Below are 21327 nucleotides of genomic sequence, written 5' to 3'. Positions count from 1 at the left end.
ACTCAGACTCAAGTTCAGACTCAGATTCTGATACTGAAGTTGAAATCGACATGAAGTATCCTGAAATTCCAATTTAAGTGTCAAATTATATTGATGAATTATGCTTGGAATTTAAGGCTGCTCTTAAGAGAATCTCTGAACTAAAAAAGGAGAATTTAGTGCTAAGGCAACAGGATATTTCTCAAAAAGACAAAATCGATTTTCTGCAAAAAGAATTTCATCAAATCAAGGAAAATCGAGATTTATTTGCCAAAGAAAATTCTGTTTTGAAAAGGAAGTTTTCTGATATTACTTCCAAATTTTCAAATTGTTCAAAAATGCTGAAACATATTTTTTCTATAAAAATTCCTTACTATAATAAATCTGGTCCTTGATTTATTAAGGAAAGTGATCATTTGATTGATTTTCCAAAGGTCAAGGAGAGATTAAGGCAAAGACCTCCTAGACAAACCTACAAAAATCACTTCCAAAGGAATTTCGTAAAACCTGTTAGCCGAAGTGCTCTCAAGTGCTCAAAATGTAGAGATCCACAGCACTTTGAGAAGGATTGTCCTAAGGTCTGGAGACCAATTCAGAGAAACTTTGTAAAAACAGCCTATACTACTAACTCTCAAGGACCCAAACAAATCTAGGTACCAAAGAAAGCTTGAATGTATATAATTCTTGCAGGTTACTAGCAAAAGAAAAAGGAAATGGTACTTGGATAGTGGCTGTTCAAGACATATGACAGTAGATCCAAGCATGTTTATCAAATTTCAAAGTCTGAATGGTGGAAGTGTTTCCTTTGGAGGAAATAACAAAGGAAAAATTGTTGGAAAATGAACAGTTGAAGTTGGAGGACTTACTATCAATGATGTTTCATTAGTAAAAAGTCTCAATTACAATCTGATCAGCATAAGCCAACTATGTGACACAGGCTTTAAAATAAGCTTCCAAGAAAACATCTGCTCTGGCTCCAGTAAAAACAACTCTCAGATATTCACAGGACGAAGACATGGTAATATATAGCTTCTTGATGTAAAGTTTGATTCTACTCAATGCTTAATTTCTATCAAGAAAGATGAGGACTTATGGCATAGAAGAATGGGACACATCAGCATGAAGCAAATTTCAAAGATCTCAAACAAACAGTTTGTTCGAGGTCTTCCAAGTCCTAATTATAAGAAAACAGAATTATGCACAGTTTATACCTTAGGGAAACAAGTAAGAAGTTCTTTTAAGACTATACATCATGTTTCTACTAATCGTGCTTTGCAGCTTCTACACATGGATTTGTTTGGACCAACCAGAACTCAAAACATTGGTGGTAAGAAGTACTGTTTAGTCATTGTTGATGATTTTACCAGATTTACTTGGGTATTCTTTCTTGCTCACAAAAATGAAACATTTTCATACTTCTCAAAATTTGCAAAAAGGATTCAGAATGAAAAATGGCTTTTCATGATCATGGGGGAGAATTTGAAAATCAAAGCTTTTCAAATTTTTGTGAGGAAAATGGCTTTCAACACAATTTTTCTACTCCTTATACACCAGAACAGAATGATGTTGTGGAAAGGAAAAATCGTCCTTTGCAAGATATGGCAAGAACTCTTTTGATTGAAAGCAAGATTCCTTATCAATTTTGGGTAGAAGCAGTCTCTACAGCTTGCTATATTATTAACAGAGTTTTTCTGAGGCCTATTCTTGACAAAACCCCCTATGAGCTTTGCAAAGGTAGAAAACCCAATGTTTCATATTTTCGAGTGTTTGGTTGTAAATGCTTTATTCTTAAAAATCCAAATGATCGCTCTGGAAAGTTTAATGAGAAAGCAGATGAAAGATTTTTCCTTGGATATCTACTACAAGCAAAGCATACAGAGTCTTCAACAAGAATTCTCAGACTGTGGAAGAAACCATGAATGTGAGATTTGATGAAAATGTTCAGACTCACAAAGATGAATCTAAACCATCTCCCAATGTTCAAGAGCTGTCTGAAGCTCAACAAGAGTCTCCAAAGATCATTGAATCTATAGAAGAAGGAAAAGAACATTTAATCCAAACTCAATCAGAATCTTCAGAATCTGATGATACTCAGAAGGAGAGATTTAACAGAAACTGGAAACATGAATCCAGTCATCCGAAGAATCTTATTATCGGAGAAATTGAAGATGGCATCAAGACTTGATCTAAACATAAAGAAAATATCAATGCCTTAGCATTGATATCTGAGATAGAACCAAAAGGAATTGATAAAGCACTTACAGACGAAAGTTGGATGGAAGCAATGCAGGAAGAACTTCAACAATTTAGAATCAATGAAGTATGGGAGCTTGTACCCAGACCTAGGAATCATCCAGTAATTGGAACAAAATGGGTATTCATAAACAAATTGGATGACAAAGGAAAAGTCACAAGGAATAAAGCAAGGCTTGTAGCAAAAGGCTACTGACAAGAAGAAGGCATAGATTATGATGAAACATATACACCGGTTGCCAGGTTATAAGCCATAAGGCTACTTTTAGCTTATGCTTGTTTTCATAACTTTAAATTGTTTCAGATGGACGTGAAAAGTGCATTCCTGAATGGTTACATCAAGGAAGGGGTATATGTAGAACAACCTCCTGGATTTGAAGAACCAAGAAAATCTGATCATGTTTACAAGCTCAAAAAAGCGCTTTATGGTCTGAAACAAGCTCCACGTGCTTGGTATGAAAGGTTAAGTAATTTCCTTCTGCAGAATGACTTCACAAAAGGTAAAGTTGATACAACTCTATTTATTAAGAGACAAGGTAAGGATTTCTTAATTGTTCAAATTTATGTGGATGATATTATATTTGGATCCTCTAATGAAGTGCTTTGCAAGGAAATTTCAAAGTGCATGCAGAATGAGTTCGAAATGAGCATGATGGGAGAATTGACATTCTTTCTTGGACTACAAGTGAAATAGACCAAGGATGGTACTTTCATTTGCCAAGAAAAGTATGCTAGAGAGATTGTGAAGAAGTTTGGAATGCCAAACAGCAAGAAAACATACACTCCAATGTCTCATTCGTCCAAATTGGACAAGGATGAGAACGGTAAATAGGTTGATCAGACGGTGTTCAGAAGTATGATTGGTTCATTGCTATATCTTACTGCATCTCGACCTGATATATTATTTAGTGTCTGTATGTGTGCCAGATTTCAATCTGATCTAAAGGAATCACATCTTACAGCAATCAAAAGAATAATCAAATACATTGGCACTTATCCAATGTTAGGTCTTTGTTATTCAAAAGAATTAGATTTTAGACTTATTGGTTATTCTGATGCTGACCTTGCTGGATGTAAAGTTGATAGAAAAAGCACCACAGGGACATGCCAATTACTTGGAAATATTTTAGTATCCTAGTACTCAAAGAAGCAGGGCACAGTTGCGCTTTCTACAGCAGAAGCAGAATATGTGGCCTTGGGAAATTGTTGTGCTCAAATTCTGTGGATGAAACAACAACTGCAAGATTTTGGAGTCAACGAATCAAATGTTCTAATCAATTGTGACAATACTAGCGCTATCAATCTGACCAGAAATCCAATTCTCAATTCACAAGCCAAGCATATTAAAATCAAGCATCACTTCATCAGAGATCATGTTCAGAACGGTGATGTGAATATTCAATTCATTGATTCAAAAAATCAATTAGCTGATATATTCACAAAACCATTAGATAAATCCTCATTTGAATTTATTCGTAATAAATTATGCATTACTTACCCTTCTACTTGAAGATTTTCTAAGACAGGAACTTCTCAGACTCAAGCCATTTCAGTTTGAAAGTCATATTCAGACTCAAATACAAGGTAATATTCTCATTTCAAATTTCGGCAGACATATTTTATTTGTGCAGGAATTACTGGCAATATCGAGTTGCATATTATTTTTGGAAGAAAATCAGGTACGCATTCTAATTAATTGAGTGTGCTTGAATTATTTCTATTTATTCATTTATAAACACAACTCGTATTATAACCTTCCAAAATTAGTTTCTCTTTTGTGACATTCCAAATTTCGGCCCATTTTTGGGATTTATAAAATGTGTAATTCGTCAATGCGCTTATAATAAAATCTCGCCCGGAACTGATCACTCTTGGGTTATTATTATTATTTTTTAATTAGAGATTTAGCTAGAATCGCACTCGATCGAATTTGGCCATTATTTAGAGCCTAAACTTTGGTGTCGAATTTCTCGGAGTCCCGGGACGAATTTAATTGGACAGTGTCGATATTATAGTGGCCAGCGTCGATATTGACCAGGATACGTGAAAAGTGGAATTTCGACCGGGTGCGGATTTGGACTAGTAGACCTCCCTCGTAGTGTGATTTGAGTTACTTCTTTTGGCACTTTTTCCTAAATAATTAATTAGGATTTTTGTGGACGTTGGACCGTTTTCAGGTTCAAATCGTGACCGTTGGATCGTGATTATTATTCTCACACTCTCTCTCTCTCTCCCCCCTCTGCGCCCGTCCCTTCCCCCTGCCCGCGCGTCCCCTCCCTCTCTGCCCCATCCACGTCCACTCTCCCTCTCTCTCCTTCTTTCTTTCTTTTCTTCTTCTTTCTTTTTCTCTTCTTCTTTCTTCTTTCTCCTTGGTTCGACTGGTTTTGCTCCTGCTTCTGTTCCGCTCGCCCGACCGCCGCTCGTCGCGCCGGACCGCTCGCCGCGCCCAACCGCCGCACTGCACCGTCCGTCCGGCCGCTCGCCTGAGGCCGTCGCCTCGCTAGCCGCTTTCCCTCTTCCTTCGCGCGCGAAGCAGCGAGCTCGCTGCCGCTGCCCGTCCCGCCCGGCACTTTGTCCGCCGCTGCTGCCGCCGCCCGGCACTTCCTCCGCGTCATCGCCGTCGCAGCTCGCGGCCAGCCAGCCCGCCCGGCAAGCCAACCCACTCGCGGCCAAGTCACCCCGAGCCGTGGCCGAGCCGTTGCCCGCTCGCCCAAGGCCACCGCTGCCGGCGCCTCGCTCGTCCCACTCACCCGTGCGCCCCAGGCGCGTCGCTCGGCCACCGCGCCCGTGCGCCAGGCGCACCGTTTGGCCACCGCGCCCGTGTTGGCCGGTCAGTGCGCCCGTTTGGCCTGCGCCCATGCCTAGCCCAGCACTGTTCACCAGGGCCATTTTAGACACGAGCCGATTTTGTCCGGGCCAAAACCTAGTAAGTGACTTCCTAATCCCTACTTAGTATAATGGGTAATTTTAGACTTGTTTAGGGTGTAATTAGTACCGTATTAGTGGGTAAATTTGGGTTCGGGCCAATTTATAAATGTGATTAATTGGTGGAATGGATTGGGGTGATTTGTGGCATGTTTAGTGGCTAATCTTGGGATAGAATTGAGATTTGAATGTGGTTCGTTGGTAGATTAAATTATGATGATATTGTGGCATAATTAGTGGCTGATTGAGATGGATTTAATGGCTTGTGTATTGTGGCAATTGTGAGTGATATTGACGTTTAAATGTGGCCGACTTGAATGTCGGATTCGTGGGCTTCTTTGGTGAACTCGTGATTGGAATTTGGTTAGTATGACGTGTGAGAATGGTGAATTGATTTGTGTGGCATGTATGCCTGTGAGAACGGACTTGAGACGTGTTGACGGTGGTTCGTGAAAGGAAATTTTGACCTGGGACGTGTTGACGACGGTCATTGGAAATTGATTGAATTGTGTGGTTTGTATGCCTGTGAGAACGGACTTGAGACGTGTTGACGGTGGTCCGTGAAAGGAAAGTTTGACCTGGGACGTGTTGACGGCGGTCATTGGGAATTGATTGAATTGTGTGGCTTGTATGCCTGTGAGAACGGACTTGAGACGTGTTGACGGTGGTCCGTGAAAGGAAAGTTTGACCTGGGACGTGTTGACGGCGGTCATTGGGAATTGATTGAATTGTGTGGCTTGTATGCATGTGAGAACGGACTTGAGACGTGTTGACGGTGGTCCGTGAAAGGAAAGTCAGACCTAAGGCGTGTTTATGCGGGTCGTGAGAAAGTGCGAGATGTCCAGTGAAGGACAGAGCTCGGGTTGATCTGAGGGCTGAGCCTGAGGTGCATTGGCACGGGCTGTGAGAATGGACCTGAGGCGCAGTGGCGCGGGTCGTGAGATGGTTGGTTGGGCACGTGTGCGAAATGTGATAGGTCGGATTGGCTTAAAGTATGTGTGGATGTTCGATTGGATTGATTGATGGTACGTGTGGATGTTTGGTTAGATTGGTTGGGTGCGAGTGTGGATGGCGCTCGAATGATTGTGTTATATTATCGGGATATTATTTCATTATCATGATTTGACTAATGTGTAGTGTGGGCATGTGATTGGATGGCGAGGTAAGTCCATTGATGTGAATTATATATATTATCGGTTAGATTGCATGTTAAAAACTTGTCTGGGTACGTATTGGCCTACGTGGGGTTTAGGGTGTTGCTTATTGAGACTCGTTCTCACGGTTATTATATAACCATTTTCAGATCCGCGATCGTGATCGATTCGGAGATGCCGCCAGAGTACCACAGGGATTGATCAAATTACCCTGTCTTTTGAGTACCTTTTCGTAGAGGAGATAAATTTGTCAACCACCGCCCCCTTTTGATAATCGTGATTTCAAATTGGTAGCCTGGGTTATCGTTTTGTAATAGTGACTGCTTTATGATGTTATGCAATTATTGTTTCGTGCTATCCTTTTGTCATCATGTTAGTTGTCTGGGTTGTTTTATTTCGCTTCTGCTTGCGTAGTTCGTTTGGGTCGGCGACGCGTCCTGGGACATCGCGTTCAATACGACCTTCGGAGGGGTGTCGCGAGTCCGTCGGGGTTTGGGGCGTGACACCCCGGTTGATTTGGTATCATAGCAAGGTCAGCTTGATCCAAGTTGGTCGAAGCCTAGAGTGATAAGGAGCGATGACTTTGGGGTAGTTAGTTAGGGAGACTTGTGTGTCATGCGTACCCCAGACTGTATGATTATGATTGCTGAGTGATTTTATGCAATATTATGTGAGGTGCATGTGCGTCAGGACTTGAGGTAAGTACACGAACTTTGTTGGTTGTGATTGGCTGTTGTTTGTGATTGGCTGCCTGCTTAGTGAATGGTTGTTGCGATTCACTGCCTAGGACTTTAGACTGGTATAGTTGGCCTAGGTCTTTAATTCCCCAGGGGAATTATACCAGGTAAGTGAGTGGTGTGAACCCTGTGAGTATGAGTAGCCGAGGAAGAGGTCGAGGTCGAGGTCGCGTAGGTCCGCAAGTTGGAGTTGTGGGGGATCCCAGATAGGATGAGATTTTGAGGGCACTCGAGGGAGTTGGAATTTTAATGGGAAGACAGACTGATGAGCGAAATGCTACTGTCGCTACTGCTGCTGAGGCCGCTGCTGTCGCCGTCAATGGAAATAACGAGAATCATGGGTGTAATGGAAATGTTGGGAATCAAGGTCAAGGGCAAGTTAATGCAGTCAGACAGATGCGTTAGTTGGTTGGAAAATTTTTGAAATTTAAACCTGCAAGGTTCGATGGGAAGAGGTGACCCTGAGGCTACATTACTTTGGATAGAGGACTTAGAAAAAAGGCTTTTGAGGTATTTGGGTGCACTAATGAGGAGAAAGTAACCCTGGCTGTATACCAATTCCAAGGAAATGCAAGTGATTGGTAAAAGGACCCCCAAGGTAGGATATTTCGAAGGGCATAATTCCAAACTGGGGTGTCGTTGTCGAGGCCTTCAATGAGAAGTACATTCAGAGAGTGCGTGAGGACAGAAAATGACCTAGTTTCTTCGGCTTCGCTAAAATCGGATGTCAGTCGATCAGTACGAGATTGAGTTTGTAAGGTTGCCTAAGTATGCACCAAGGATGGTCAAGGACCATGTGGATAGGACAAGGAGGTTTCGGGATGGATTGGAACCGGAATTCCGCAATCAGTTAGTACTTTTGAGTCTTAAGGGATTACAATGAGTTGTATGAGAAAGCTCGATGGTTGACACGGATACGAGTGAAAGGGCTGCCACTTCTGGATCGCGGTACGCGCCGGCTAGGGATAATAGGAACTTTGGAAAGAAGCCTATGACAGAAAATCGGAGATTTGTCCCTCTAGTAAGAAAGACCTTTGGAACGCCGAATTACTACTCCAATACCGCATGTCGGTCTTATGGAAAGAGGCACAGGAATGGCCCCTGCCCAGGTGGACCTAGAGCGTATTTTGGATGTGGCCAACATGGTCACCAAGTGAGAAACTACCCGAATTGATAAGCTAGACCGTTAATACAGCAACAACAACCGCAAGTCGGACATTAAGCGAGAGTTGCCCCGCGGATTAACCAGATTAACCGCAAGCACAAGGAAAGATGTACGCGGTGGTTGGGAAGGAATCAGAGGATTTGTTTTGAAAGTCTGGATGCGTTATGTGATGATAGTGGGTGCAATAAGAGAGGATTTTGAAATTATAACTTGAATGGTCATGTAAGACTTATAACCACTTATGGTGAATAGGCGCAATCAGTTTGAGGATTTCTGAATTACTGATGACATTTTTGGACGGGTTGGGAAGGATGTGTGTTGCTTGGAAATTTCGGATTCTGTAAAGAACTGGGGTAATTTGTTTTGGGAGACTGTGGATTGAAATTGGATGGATTGAGTTTTGTCTTTGAGGTATAGGAAGATAATTATTTTGTGGTTGATTAGTTGGTTGAGGAACCAAGGCTAAAGGACATAGCCGAGGTGTGTAACCTTCCCGATGTCTTTCCTCAGGAATTGCCGGGATTGCCACCTGATAGTGAAATGGAGTTTGTGGTTGAGTCGGCCCTAAGGACGGAACCGACCTCGAAAGTACCCTTTAGGATGCCACTATCAGAATTGAAAGAATTGAAGGTCCAAATGCAGGAGTTATTGGATAAAGGCTTCATTCGTCCGAGTGCGTCTCCATGGGGAGCGCCGATTTTATTCGTGAGGAAAAAGGACGGGTCCTTGAGGTTGTGCATCGACTACGGACAGTTGAATTAGGTGACCATTAAGAATGAGTACCCGTTGCCAAGGATTGATGACCTGTTTGATCAGTTTCAAGGGGTGTCAGTGTTTTCCAAGATCGATTTTAGGACTGGCTATCACCAATTGAGGATCAAGAAGGAGGACGTGCTGAAGTCGGCAGTTAGGACGAGGTATGGACACTATGAGTTTACGGTGATGCCGTTTGGACTGACGAACGCCCCCGCAGCCCTTATGGATTTAATGAATCGGGTATTCAAGGAGTTTCTGGATTAGTTTGTGATCGTGTGCATAGACGATATTCTGGTGTATTCAAAGAGTTCCGCCGAGCATGAGGTACATTTGGAAAAGGTTCTATAGACCTTGAGGGAACATGCACTCTACGCTAAGTTCAGTAAGTGCGAATTCTAGCTTCATCGAGTGGCGTTCTTAGGACATGTGATATCCGGGGAAGGGATTGCGATGGACCCGACAAAGATTGAAGCCGTCACGAATTGGCCGAGGCCGACAATAGTAACCGAGGTTTGGAGCTTCTTGGGTCTAGCAGGTTATTATAGACGTTTCGTGGAAAGGTTTTCGGTATTAGCGACGCCGTTGACGCGGTTATTAAAAATGGAGACGAGGTTTGAATGGACGGATAAGTGCGAAAGGAGCTTCCAAGAATTGAAACAGAGGTTGACGACCACGCCAGTGTTGACGATCCCGTCAGGACCGGGTGGATATGAAATTTACAGTGATGCGTCGTTGAGGGGATTGGGATGTGTGCTAATGCAATACTGAAGAGTAGTGGCATACGCATCGCGTCAATTGAGGCCACATGAGCAGAATTATCCGACGCACGACTTAGAATTGGCCACGATTATTTTCGCTCTTAAGATTTGGAGACACTACCTGTGTGGGGAGAAATTTCAGATTTATACGGACCATCAAAGCTTAAGGTACTTGTTCTCCTAAAAGGAAGTGAACATGAGACAGCGTTGTTGGATGGAACTCTTTAAGGACTACGACTACGAGATTATGTATCATCTTGGAAAAGCTAATAAAGTAGCGGATGCACTGAGCCGGAAATCGAGCATCGCGCATATGATGGTCAAGGAGTGGACTCTGTTGGAGGGAGTTCGGGATTCGGAATTTAAGTTTGAAATGACTCATGTCTCGAGTCTGCTTGCAGCATTGAAGATTGAACCGGAAATACGGACTAAGATTAAGGCTTTACAATCGACGGACCCGGAGATTCAGAAGATTTTGGGTATGGATGCCACAAAAAGGAAATCGGATTTTCAGGTATCCGAGGATGGGATTCTGAAGTTCCGTGGTCGGTTATGTGTACCCGGTGATGCAGAACTGAAGGAAGGGATTTTGTATGAAGCACACCGTAGCAATTACAGTATTCACCCGGGTAGTACGAAAATATATCAAAACTTGCGACAACATTATTGGTGGAACGGCATGAAAGTAGACGTAGCCAAGCACGTGGCCAAGTGTTTAACATGTCAGCAAGTGAAGGCGTAACATTGCAAATTGGGTGGAATGTTGCAGCCATTGGAAATTCCCGAGTGGGAATGGGAACACATCACGATGAACTTTGTAATGGGATTACCGAGAAGTCAGAAGGGTCACGATTCAATTTGGGTGATAGTTGATCGATTGACAAAATCAGCACATCTTCTGCTAGTGCGAAAGGACTTTGCCTTGGAAAGGTATGCCGAGATTTACGTGCGTCAAATAGTCCGTCTGCACGGAGTGCCAGTGACGATCACTTCAGACCGTGATCCTAAATTCACTGCTGCTTTTTGGAAAAGTCTTCATACGGCATGAGGAACGAAGTTACAGTTTAGCACGGCCTATGGTCTCCAGACGGATGGCCAGTCTGAAAGGACGATTCAGACTTTGGAAGACATGCTGCGAGCATGTGTTTTGGATTTTAAGGGTGGTTAGGAGGAACAGCTGCATTTGGTTGAATTTGCCTACAACAATAGCTACCAGCAGAGTATCAGAATGGTACCATTCGAAGCACTATACGGCAGAGCTTGCAGAACACCGGTTTGTTGGGACGAAGTTGGTGAGAGGAGCATCACGGGTCCCGAGTTGGTTCAGTAGTCAGTCGAAACAATCAATGTGATTCGGGATAGGCTTAAGACCGCTCAGAGCTGCCAAAAGAATTATTCAGACCGGAGACGTAGACCTTTGGAATTTCAAGTGGGGGACTACGTTTTCCTCAAAGTATCGCCTATGAGAGGATTATCACGGTTCGGCAAGAAAGGAAAGTCGAGCCTGAGGTACGTAGGCCCATTTGAGGTCTTAGAGAGAATCGGCACCTTGGCCTATCGTCTCGCGCTATCGCCAAATTTGTCTCAAGAGCATAATGTATTCCATGTGTCTATGCTAAGGAAGTATGAACCGGACCCGACCCACGTGCTGAATTATGAAGAAATAGACGTGGACGACAGAGTGTCGTACGTGGAAAGGCTAGTAAGGATCGATGATAAAATGGAACGAGTGCTGCGGAACAAGACAATTCCGATGGTCAAAGTAATTTGGGAGTACCATGGAACCGAAGGTGCAACGTGGGAAAGCGAAGAGTTGATGCAACACCAATACCCCCATTTATTTGAATAGTTGGGTTGGATTGTAAATTTCGAGGACGAAATTTTTGTAAGGGGGGAAGAGTTGTGACATTCCGAATTTCGGCCCATTTTTGAGATTTATAAAACGTGTAATTCGTCAGTGCGCTTATAATAAAATCTCGCTCGGAACTGATCACTCTTGGGTTATTATTATTTTTTTAATTAGAGATTTCGCTAGAATCGCACTCGATCGAATTTGGCCGTTATTTAGAGCCCAAACTTTGGTGTCGAATTTCTCGGAGTCCCGGGACGAATTTAATTGGACGATGTCGATATTATAGTGGCCAGCGTCGATATTGCCCGCGATACGTGAAAAGTGAAATTTCGACCAGGTGCGGATTTGGACTAGTAGATCTCTCTCGTAGTGTGTTTTGAGTTATTTCTTTTGGCCCTTTTTCCTAAATAATTAATTAGGATTTTTGTGGACCGTTGGATCGTTTTCGGGTTCAAATCGTGACAGTTGGATCATGATTATTTTTCTCTCTCCCCTCTGCGCCCATCCCTTCCCCCCTGCCCGCGCGTCCCCCCCTCTCTGCCCCATGCACGTCCACTCTCCCTCTCTCTCCTCCTTTCTTTCTTTTCTTCTTCTTTCTTTTTCTCTTCTTCTTCCTTCTTCCTCCTTGGTCCGACTGGTTCTGCTCCTGCTTCTTTTCTGCTCGCCCGATCGCCGCTCGCCGCGCCCGACCGCCGCGCTGCACCATCCGTCCGGCCGCTCGCCTGACGCCGTCGCCTCGCCAGCCGCTTTCCCTCTTCCTTCGCGCACGCAGCAGCGAGCTCGCCGCCGTTGCCCGTCGCGCCGCGCCTGTCTAGCCGCGCTTGGCCGTCGCCGCCACCGCCCCAGCCTTCCTTCGCACCGTGGCCGCCGCAGCTCGCGGCCAACCCGCCTCCCTCGGCTTTGCCAGGCCGGCTCGCCAACCAGCCCAACCCAAACCGCGGCCCAAGTCACCCCAGGCCGTGGCCGAGCCGTTGCCCGCTTAGCCCAAGCCACTGCCCGGTGCCTCGCTCGTCCAGCCAGGCGCGTCGCCCGTCTCGCTCGCCCGTGCACCCCAGGCGCTTCGCTCGGCCACAGCGCCCGTGCGCCAAGCGCACCGTTCGGCCACCGCGCCCGTGTTGGCCGGTCAGCGCGCTCGTTTGGCCCGCGCCTGTGCCTAGCCCAGCACTGTTCACCCGGGCCATTTTAGGCCCGAGTAGATTTTCTCCGGGCCAAAACCTAGTAAGTGACTTCCTAATCCCTACTTAGTATAATGGGTAATTTTAGACTTGTTTAGGGTGTAATTAGTACCGGATTAGTGGATAAATTTGGGTTCGGGCCAATTTATAAATGTGATTAATTGGTGGAATGGATTGGGGTGATTTGTGGCATGTTTAGTGGCTAATCTTGGGATAGAATCAAGATTTGAATGTGGTTCGTTGGTAGATTAAATTATGACGATATTGTGGCATAATTAGTGGCTGATTGAGATGGATTTAATGGCTTGTGTATTGTGGTGATTGTGAGTGATATTGACGTTTAAATGTGGCCGACTTGAATGTCGGATTGGTGGGCTTCTTTGGTGAACTCGTGATTGGAATTTGGTTAGTATGACGTGTGAGAATGGTGAATTGATTTGTCTGGCATGTATGACTGTGAGAATGGACTTGAGACGTGTTGACGGTGGTCCATGAAAGGAAAGTTTGACCTGGGACGTGTTGACGGCGGTCATTGGAAATTGATTGAATTGTGTGGCTTGTATGCCTGTGAAAATGGACTTGAGACATGTTGACGGTGGTCCGTGAAAGGAAAGTTTGACCTGGGACGTGTTGACGGCGGTCATTGGGAATTGATTGAATTGTGTGGCTTGTATGCATGTGAGAACGGACTTGAGACGTGTTGACGGTGGTCCGTGAAAGGAAAGTCAGACCTGAGGCATGTTTACACGGGTCGTGAGAAAGTGCAAGATGTCCAGTGAGGGACAGAGTCCGGGTTGATCGGAGGGCTGAGCCTGAGGTGCATTGGCACGGGCCGTGAGAATGGACCTGAGGCGCAGTGGCGCGGGTCGTGAGATGGTTGGTTGGGCACGTGTGCGAAATGTGATCGGTTGGATTGGCTTAAAGTACGTGTGGATGTTCGATTGGATTGATTGATGGTACGTGTGGATGTTTGGTTGGATTGGTTGGGTGCGAGTGTGGATGGCGCTCGAATGATTGTGTTTTATTATTGGGATATTATTTCATTATCATGATTTGACTAATGTGCAGTGTGGGCATGTGATTGGATGGCGAGGTAAGTCTATTGATGTGAATTATATATATATTATCGGTTAGATTGCATGTTAAAAACTTGTCTGGGTACGCATTGGCCTACGTGGGGTTTAGGGTGCTGCTTATTGAGACTCGTTCTCACGGTTATTATATAACCATTTTCAGATCCGCGACCGTGATCGATTCGGAGATGCCGCCAGAGTACCACAGGGATTGATCAAATTACCCTGTCTTTTGAGTACCTTTTTGTAGAGGAGATAAACTTGTCAACCACCGCCCCCTTTTGAAAATCGTGGTTTCAAATTGGTTGCCTGGGTTATCGTTTTGTAATAGTAACTGCTTTATGATGTTATGTAATTATTTGTTTCGTGCTATCCTTTTGTCATCATGTTAGTTGTCTGGATTGTTTTATTTCGCTTCCTCTTGCGTAGTTCGTTTTGGTCGGCGACGCGTCCTGGGACGTCGCGTTCAATACGACCTTCGGAGGGGTATCGCGAGCCCGTCGGGGTTTGGGGCGTGACACTATTCCTCCTATGATTTCAGTAGGATCTATGGAGGTCAGGTTTGCGGATCCTGATACTACGAGGGCGGTAAGCATCGGTTGGCAATGATAATTAACCGCAATTTTTCGTGATTCTGCACACACTTTCACTTGATACTTTCTCTTCAAAACTCAAAAATTACAGAAATATTTGAAATCCATGAAAATAATGACAAAATATTCACGTTAGTGCACGTCAACATTTGTGTGTTTTGAAAGGTTTTGGGAGCTTGGCATTACATATGAAAATTAAATTCTATGAGTTGCAAGATTCCCGATAAAATAAAATAAAAATGACATTTGAAATCATCCCAAAACAGATCCATCATAAGCTGTAGACATACATGTGCCTAGATTGTATCTCCTTTCCAAAGAAGGGCTAGAACTCCCAATGAAAAAAAAAGGACTATTGTGTGGGCAGCCACGTCACTAGTTTTTTTGTTGGCATAGAATTTAGAATTCTTAATTAGTTCCTTAATTAGTCACTTTAATAATAATTCAAAAGGAGTTAAAACGAAGCTTATTATTTCCATTTATTTGCAAATGCATGCATCCAACTTCTCATCTTCTTTTGGACAATTCATGTACAAAGTAGATTGCTACCACTCGTTTCCTCGTGAGTTTTTGTTTTTCATTCTTCTTTTCCTTTAATTCCTTTTCACATCTTTCATTTTTTCCACAAGTATCCTAGATGATGTTGCACTTTTTGACTACTTGGGATTTTACAATACTATTAGGAAAGCTGCAATGATTTATTCTTACAAAAATTTTGAAAAAAAAATTCTAACCTATCAAAATTTTCTTCAGTGCTTTTTTGTGTAGAGAAGTTTGTAATCGAAACACCATTTGTCTTGATATATCTAATTTACAAGTACTGAAGAAGGTACTTAGCCATGGACAAGAACATTTAAGAATTTTGGCAAGCTCATCACAACTTTTTGCCCACAAGGTATTACTCAAATATTAAGAAGATCACTAAAAATTTTAAGCACAAACTAGGTGTGAAGGGGGGTATGGTTCCATGTAAAAAGGAATGCTTAGAAGTGAAGTGGCCATAAAGATTTTAAAGCAGTCAAAGGCCCATGGCCAAGATGTATCAGTGAAGTGGCTACTATTGAAAGAATTCACCATGTTAATATAGTGTAACTCATCAGTTTTTGCTTTGAAGGCTCGAAACAGGCTCTCGTATATGATCTCATGTCAAATGGATCCTTGGATAAGGACATCATAAGTTTCTTGTTTACATGAAAATATATAAGAACACTCTTGGGGTGGCAAGTGGGATTGAATACTTACATTTGGGGTGTGACATGCAAATACTATACTTTGATATCAAGCCTCACATCATTCTTTTAGACAAGATTTCACTCTGAAAGTGTATGACTTTGGACTCGCGAAACTTTATCCCATTGATAATAGCATAGTCTCATTAATTGCTGCAAGAGGAACCTTGTGATATATGGCGGTCGAGTTATTCTACAAATAATTGGTGGTGTATCTTATATATCTAACCTCTATTGCTTTGGGATGTTGCTCATGAAAATGGCAGGTAGAAGGAAGAATGTAAATGCCAATATGGAACACTCAAACCAAATTTATTTTTCATTGTGGGTATACGACCAAGTCAACGAAGGAAATTGAGCTAAAAGGGAAGTAAGTCGTAGTAGAGGAAAAGAGGGTGATAAAAAATGATGACAGTAGTTACACTTTGGTGTATAGAGTTAAACCCTGACCATCGGCCTTCTAGAAATGCTTGAAGGAGATATTAATAAACTTCAAATGGCTCCGAATTCGCTTATTTACCCACCGGATGAGCCGGTGGACAATGACAAAGCTAAGATGGAACTAGAGACATTCTCAGCTTCATTAAGTGCTCCAACAATTTCCACCAGTTTTCAATTTGGAGATAACAATGAGGTTTTGAGAACCATCGGGTTATATGTCCCCACAACCTAGTATTATGTTAGGAAGAAATTGAGCTAGTTTAACTCAACGGTGATTACTTTCGAGGTTGTCTTCTTCTAGCTCTTAGGTTAATGTTGTGTAGGTTGTCTTCTTCTAGCTCTTAGGTCAATGTTGTGTCCTTATATTTCATATGGTTTTACTCTCTTGCATCCTCCTTCAACACGATAAACAAATTGGTAAGAGAGCAAGGACAAAAACGGTGAGGGAAGGTGACAAACCTTGAGAAAATCCTCCCCCGTTACGTGATTTAGGGCAATTTCAATTAAAAAGCAAATAATAACACTTGAGCTTGCTAAGTAACGGGCTACTACCGGCGTATAATTTGTCGATATCAAGAACTGCTGGTTTCAACTTATGAATTCATTTTTAGAGAAAACAAACATGTATATGTTTTACAAAGTAGACACCATCTGTTTATGCGAAAAACAACTTTTATCAAAATGGAAAAAATGAAGGTCCTAGATGGAACATTTCTATGAAGCTTATATTTAAAAGAACTCATATTCCATTTTAAAGTTTACATGAATCTACCAACAAGTAACAAGATCCAAAAACTTTAATTTCCTCTTAAAAATTAACACATGATTATAATTGACGGGCTTGTAGAATTTCGGTGCACTTTAATAAAACTTCATCAATCTGGCTTATATATCCTCCCCAAATTTGTGTATACTGTACATATATAGAAAAAAATAAAATTATAAATCACTACTATATAGAGACTAATGTCATCTTTAGTTTGATGGTCAAACTTTTTTTTCATATGAAGTTTCTATCAAAATCCCAGTATGTTTGCTTGAGGTAGATCCCAACTGTCGTATCCAGTGGGCAAAGATGTAAACTGATGACATAATGTCATCTCAACTTATATATACTGACATTGTACTATCTCTTTTTTCGTATTATTTTTCATTTAAGAAATTGTTATTTCTAATTAACACTATATGTGCACCTTTTATGCAAAATATATATTGTTTAGTTATATCTTTAGAAAAATTTAATATGGACGAAGCCAACATTAATTATAGTGGAAAAGTTCTAGCTAAAAATTAAATCTTAAGATTTGACATAATTTTAGCCGTCATCAAGTATTCTCTTTTCCCAATACGTATTTAGGTTATTATAAAGAATCAAGAACAAAATCTGCAAAATTTTGACTTGAACTGTTATTTTCTTGAACTTATTAATGACTAATATGCACTCTATATGGGTTCACTTTACTCGCAATTCTCGAGTAAAATAAAAATGAAATGGTATTTTCCCTATGGGCCCTGGTACCTTTCAGTTGCGCGTGCGTACAGTCTTCTCCAACCTCTGTCCGGGTCGCTTGACGCAATTTGCTACCCAATCGTGACCCGTTGAAGACCCGGCGTTCAAACACAGCAAATTCGACACTTTTGGAGCTTTAATTAAGCTCTATTTTGATTTTCTTAAATATTAATCATTGAAAATCATCCTGATTAAATTATTTAATTCGAAATAGAGTCTCTGATTTATTGAGAGATAGATCTATAACTGAAAAGCCAGTCAAATACATCCTCGTATAAATGCATACTAACTCGAATTTGCACTCAATTAAACCATCATTAAGATCAGAAAATACAATCACGAAAGTTATTCATGCATAATGACGGTCCAATTATGAGGTATTTCTTCCATTAACACTAGCAAAATTACGAGGAATTTTGGACATGGGAACAGAAATACGAAATTAAAGGTGCAAAATGACCGACATTGCTGTGGGTAATACGAAAATGAAGCCAATTTGGACATATGAACAGAAGTTGACATCCAATTTGAAAATTGTCTACTCGGTCGCATGGTAATTTATTCAAAAAATTTCTGAAACTTCTGATCGCAATTCCCACGACCTAGATCATATCACGACATGAAATTAACAGAGTAGAATTGATATTCAACATAGAAAAGAAGCCCCACATTTATAAAAAGTTCTAATGGATTATGGTTCAAAATCACCATCTTCCTGTTCATTTTAGACTACGGTCTTTCGGACAACTAGTTTGGTATTTTCTATGTTTTACTAGACATGATAATAACATAATCATTACTAGCTTAAAGAAACACACAAATTTCGACATTTTTTTACCAGAAGAAAAGAGATCACTTCAGGATTGAACAATAAATAGCACAGATAGAGAAGAAGCAATTGCCAATTATCCCTTGACCAAGCAAAACATTGAGATTTTCATGTACTTTTGGAGCCATCGCATGACTATCTCAACCAATCATGGTCGCCACGTGATCGATCAAATCACGGAGACTTTCTCACAGTACTATGCTAGGCAAAGTCAACAACAATCAAACCATTAATTGACTCATCAATATTGTAAATTCCAAATATTTACGACATAATTGGTATAACCGGGAACCTTAAGTCCAGTTATTGCAATTCTTTGCCAGGAGATCTACACGAAACACATGCAAATCATTGACCTCTTTATCATCATTAGGGATGAAACATGATATAGTCCGGAACTCTGGAGTTCAGACACATCAATAGCACACCTAGAATAACTCAGTTCAAAAACCCAGTAAAAAAGTGATGCCTACAAAGTTTATGCCGTAAATTATCTTAACAATCTGATAAGCAAGTTAAAGCATGAAATAGACTTCCAATCACAACTGCAACCCTCGGTAAACACATGACCATCCGGGCAAAAACTGATATGGACAAGCATCACGCTTCCTTTCACAGCTCCCTTGATGAAATTCTGTGATTGGAAAAGCAGCAAATGGCACATGCATTGTCAGTCAAATTGCACTGGATTTTGAAGACACTTCTGGGATGCTAGATGTCTAACTACATCCTCTTACCATGAAAAAGAATGCGAATCATCATCAATTATATTGACACGGGTCTCTATACTTAAAGGGATGCCTGAACACACTGTGTTATTAAATTTTGTACGATCTTAAGACAAAATAATTAACTGTTTCTGTCATCACACACAAACGGGAAAGAATCTTATTATGCTAGAATCAGCACCAATGATGTCACATCTAGATTTGCGCTTTATATGTAGAATACAAAGAGTCAGAAAACTACAGTTCAAAAGTAATTTTGCGATGAGTTCACCTCAAGAATGGGAACTACCTTATACTGCAAGTTTGACTTAGGTTACAGTCAAATGAAGAGATTAACTAATAGGAATAAGAACAATGAACAATATAATCAGAATAAACCAAGAATCAGGAATGAAGAGCGAGGATGTTGTCTCACTTCATCTTGAAGACCTTTATAGTGTCCTTGTTGTGATTGACTACTATCATACAAGGAAATCTGTAGCTATAGGTATACTCAATCTTAGCATGAGCATCATATCCTACTGCCACGGCAAGAAACATTGCCACAGTGCCCTAATCCGTGCCATTCCCTTTTAACAGGCTATACTATAGAAGGTCACACCCTGCAGCCCACTTGTTCTATGCACAAGTAACTGCCAATCATTCAATATGCAGCAGAGTTGCATCATAACACCATACATGATATCCATGATGTTCAGAGAAGCGAGAATCATAATCCAAAGGTCTTACCTAGTTGTGCAAAGCCATGGGAGGATTCAACAGGAAGAACCAACGCATGCACATCTAACGAGAAGCCTGAGTAACACCTGACCTGTGATGCTTTGGAGCTGAAATCCAAATATTAGCATTCAGTATTTATCCATAATACCTTAAACAAATCATAGACTACACAATGTCTAAACGGCAAATGAATGGATAAGGAGGGGAAAATGGCAAAGAGAAATGACATTCAAGTTACAGCGTAACAGAGAAGGAAACCAAATTTATTTTATGATTGCGTAGACATTATTTCAAGGCCATCTTTTCTGTATGTAATGAGTTGTCAAAGCGTACTAATTATCTCAAAAGCATGAAAAATTTATGGTCTAATCAGTCTCTTGAAATATATGCAACTGAAGAGCTAAAATTGGAGAATTGTTCGACCAAGAACCATATATGTTTAGTATTTCACAATAAGGATCAAGAAGATACTTCTCTCAACAAGTCTAATGAACGGATTAGCTATAAAGATACTGCACTTTGTCTTTTTCCTTAACCAAGGACATGTCGTCCCATTTCTCAAATGGCAATCTGGCTAAGAATATCCAGTCTAGGGGAAATCTACATTTGATAAACAGGGCATCTGAAAATTGGCCAAAATAAAAGACCGGGCATCTGAAACTCTAATCTTTGTTACTGAGCAAATTCTACACGCATAGCGCTCCACTGAATCAACTATACTTAAGGTGCGGTTGATCCAAAATTTACATTACTGCAAGAAAAACAAGAAAAAACTTGGAAACATTCATAAATCACGCAGACACTTGAAAGGGGAAACAAAGATGAAATTTCTGTGGAAGCCACCCAATATTTCTGATGATTCTGCATTTTCACCTGGCTCATCAGCTTGAAACCCAAAACAGATTCTATTTGCAAAACATGTCCAAATATCACACAAGAGATAATTTAGCAGAATAATTGACAAAGCACTTTGCAAAAGAAGGTGCCATCTAAGCACAAAAACAAGTTTGCCAATAAAGGAATATGCTTAACTTAGGAAGTTTACATTTAGGTCCTAAGAATATCAATTTTAAGAAATGTTTGTACTCCAGGAAACAGGTTCTCAGGCAAGCAAATTATGTCTGGAGTGTACCATTTAATTTATTTGACAGTAACTAGGCTCTACAACTTGGCATACTTCTTGCATCAGATTTAAAAGAGGTGTGTTTGGGATAGCTATGGCTTAAACCTAATGTCCTTGGAGAACAAACAACATGCTGTAAACAGGGGATACTTCAAGGCTTTTAATACAGCTGGACAAGTTCTCTCAGAGAGTTATTGGCACCAGTGATCTGATTGAGAGAAGATTTGCGGATGACTTGGATACTAATACTGGCTAGGATGGGTTTCAATTTGCTACATCTTCAAAACATTGCTTATGAACCATGAAATGAGCCAGTTCATGTATCCC

The 21327-nt window shown here is 41.5% G+C and overlaps 1 protein-coding gene and 1 long non-coding RNA gene across 3 annotated transcripts in view; one reads left to right on the top strand and one right to left on the bottom strand.

Annotated features, from left to right (window-relative positions):
* Positions 1-12766: 12766 nt before the first annotated feature.
* Positions 12767-21327, top strand: part of LOC130134854 (uncharacterized) — a 65119-nt gene continuing 56558 nt past the window's right edge. Inside the window, exon 1 of the long non-coding RNA XR_008814343.1 lies at positions 12767-12797. This is a non-coding gene — a long non-coding RNA (uncharacterized LOC130134854). The remainder of the gene's footprint in view (positions 12798-21327) is intronic.
* Positions 18705-21327, bottom strand: part of LOC115691156 (tRNA-specific adenosine deaminase TAD2-like) — an 83920-nt gene continuing 81297 nt past the window's right edge. For both annotated transcript variants that reach the window (XM_056302595.1, XM_056302594.1), the window contains exons 7-8: positions 19887-19984; positions 18705-19063 (exon numbers count right to left, since the gene is read on the bottom strand). In XM_056302595.1, the coding sequence (XP_056158570.1) occupies positions 18969-19063; positions 19887-19984 (193 nt within the window). In that variant the 3' untranslated portion in view covers positions 18705-18968. The remainder of the gene's footprint in view (positions 19064-19886; positions 19985-21327) is intronic.

Source organism: Syzygium oleosum, unplaced genomic scaffold (assembly GCF_021117445.2).
Source record: "Syzygium oleosum isolate NSW1041296 unplaced genomic scaffold, Sole_v2.1 Sole_v2.24, whole genome shotgun sequence".
NCBI classification, from domain to species: domain Eukaryota; kingdom Viridiplantae; phylum Streptophyta; class Magnoliopsida; order Myrtales; family Myrtaceae; genus Syzygium; species Syzygium oleosum.
This window is presented reverse-complemented; position numbering and strand designations above follow the sequence as displayed.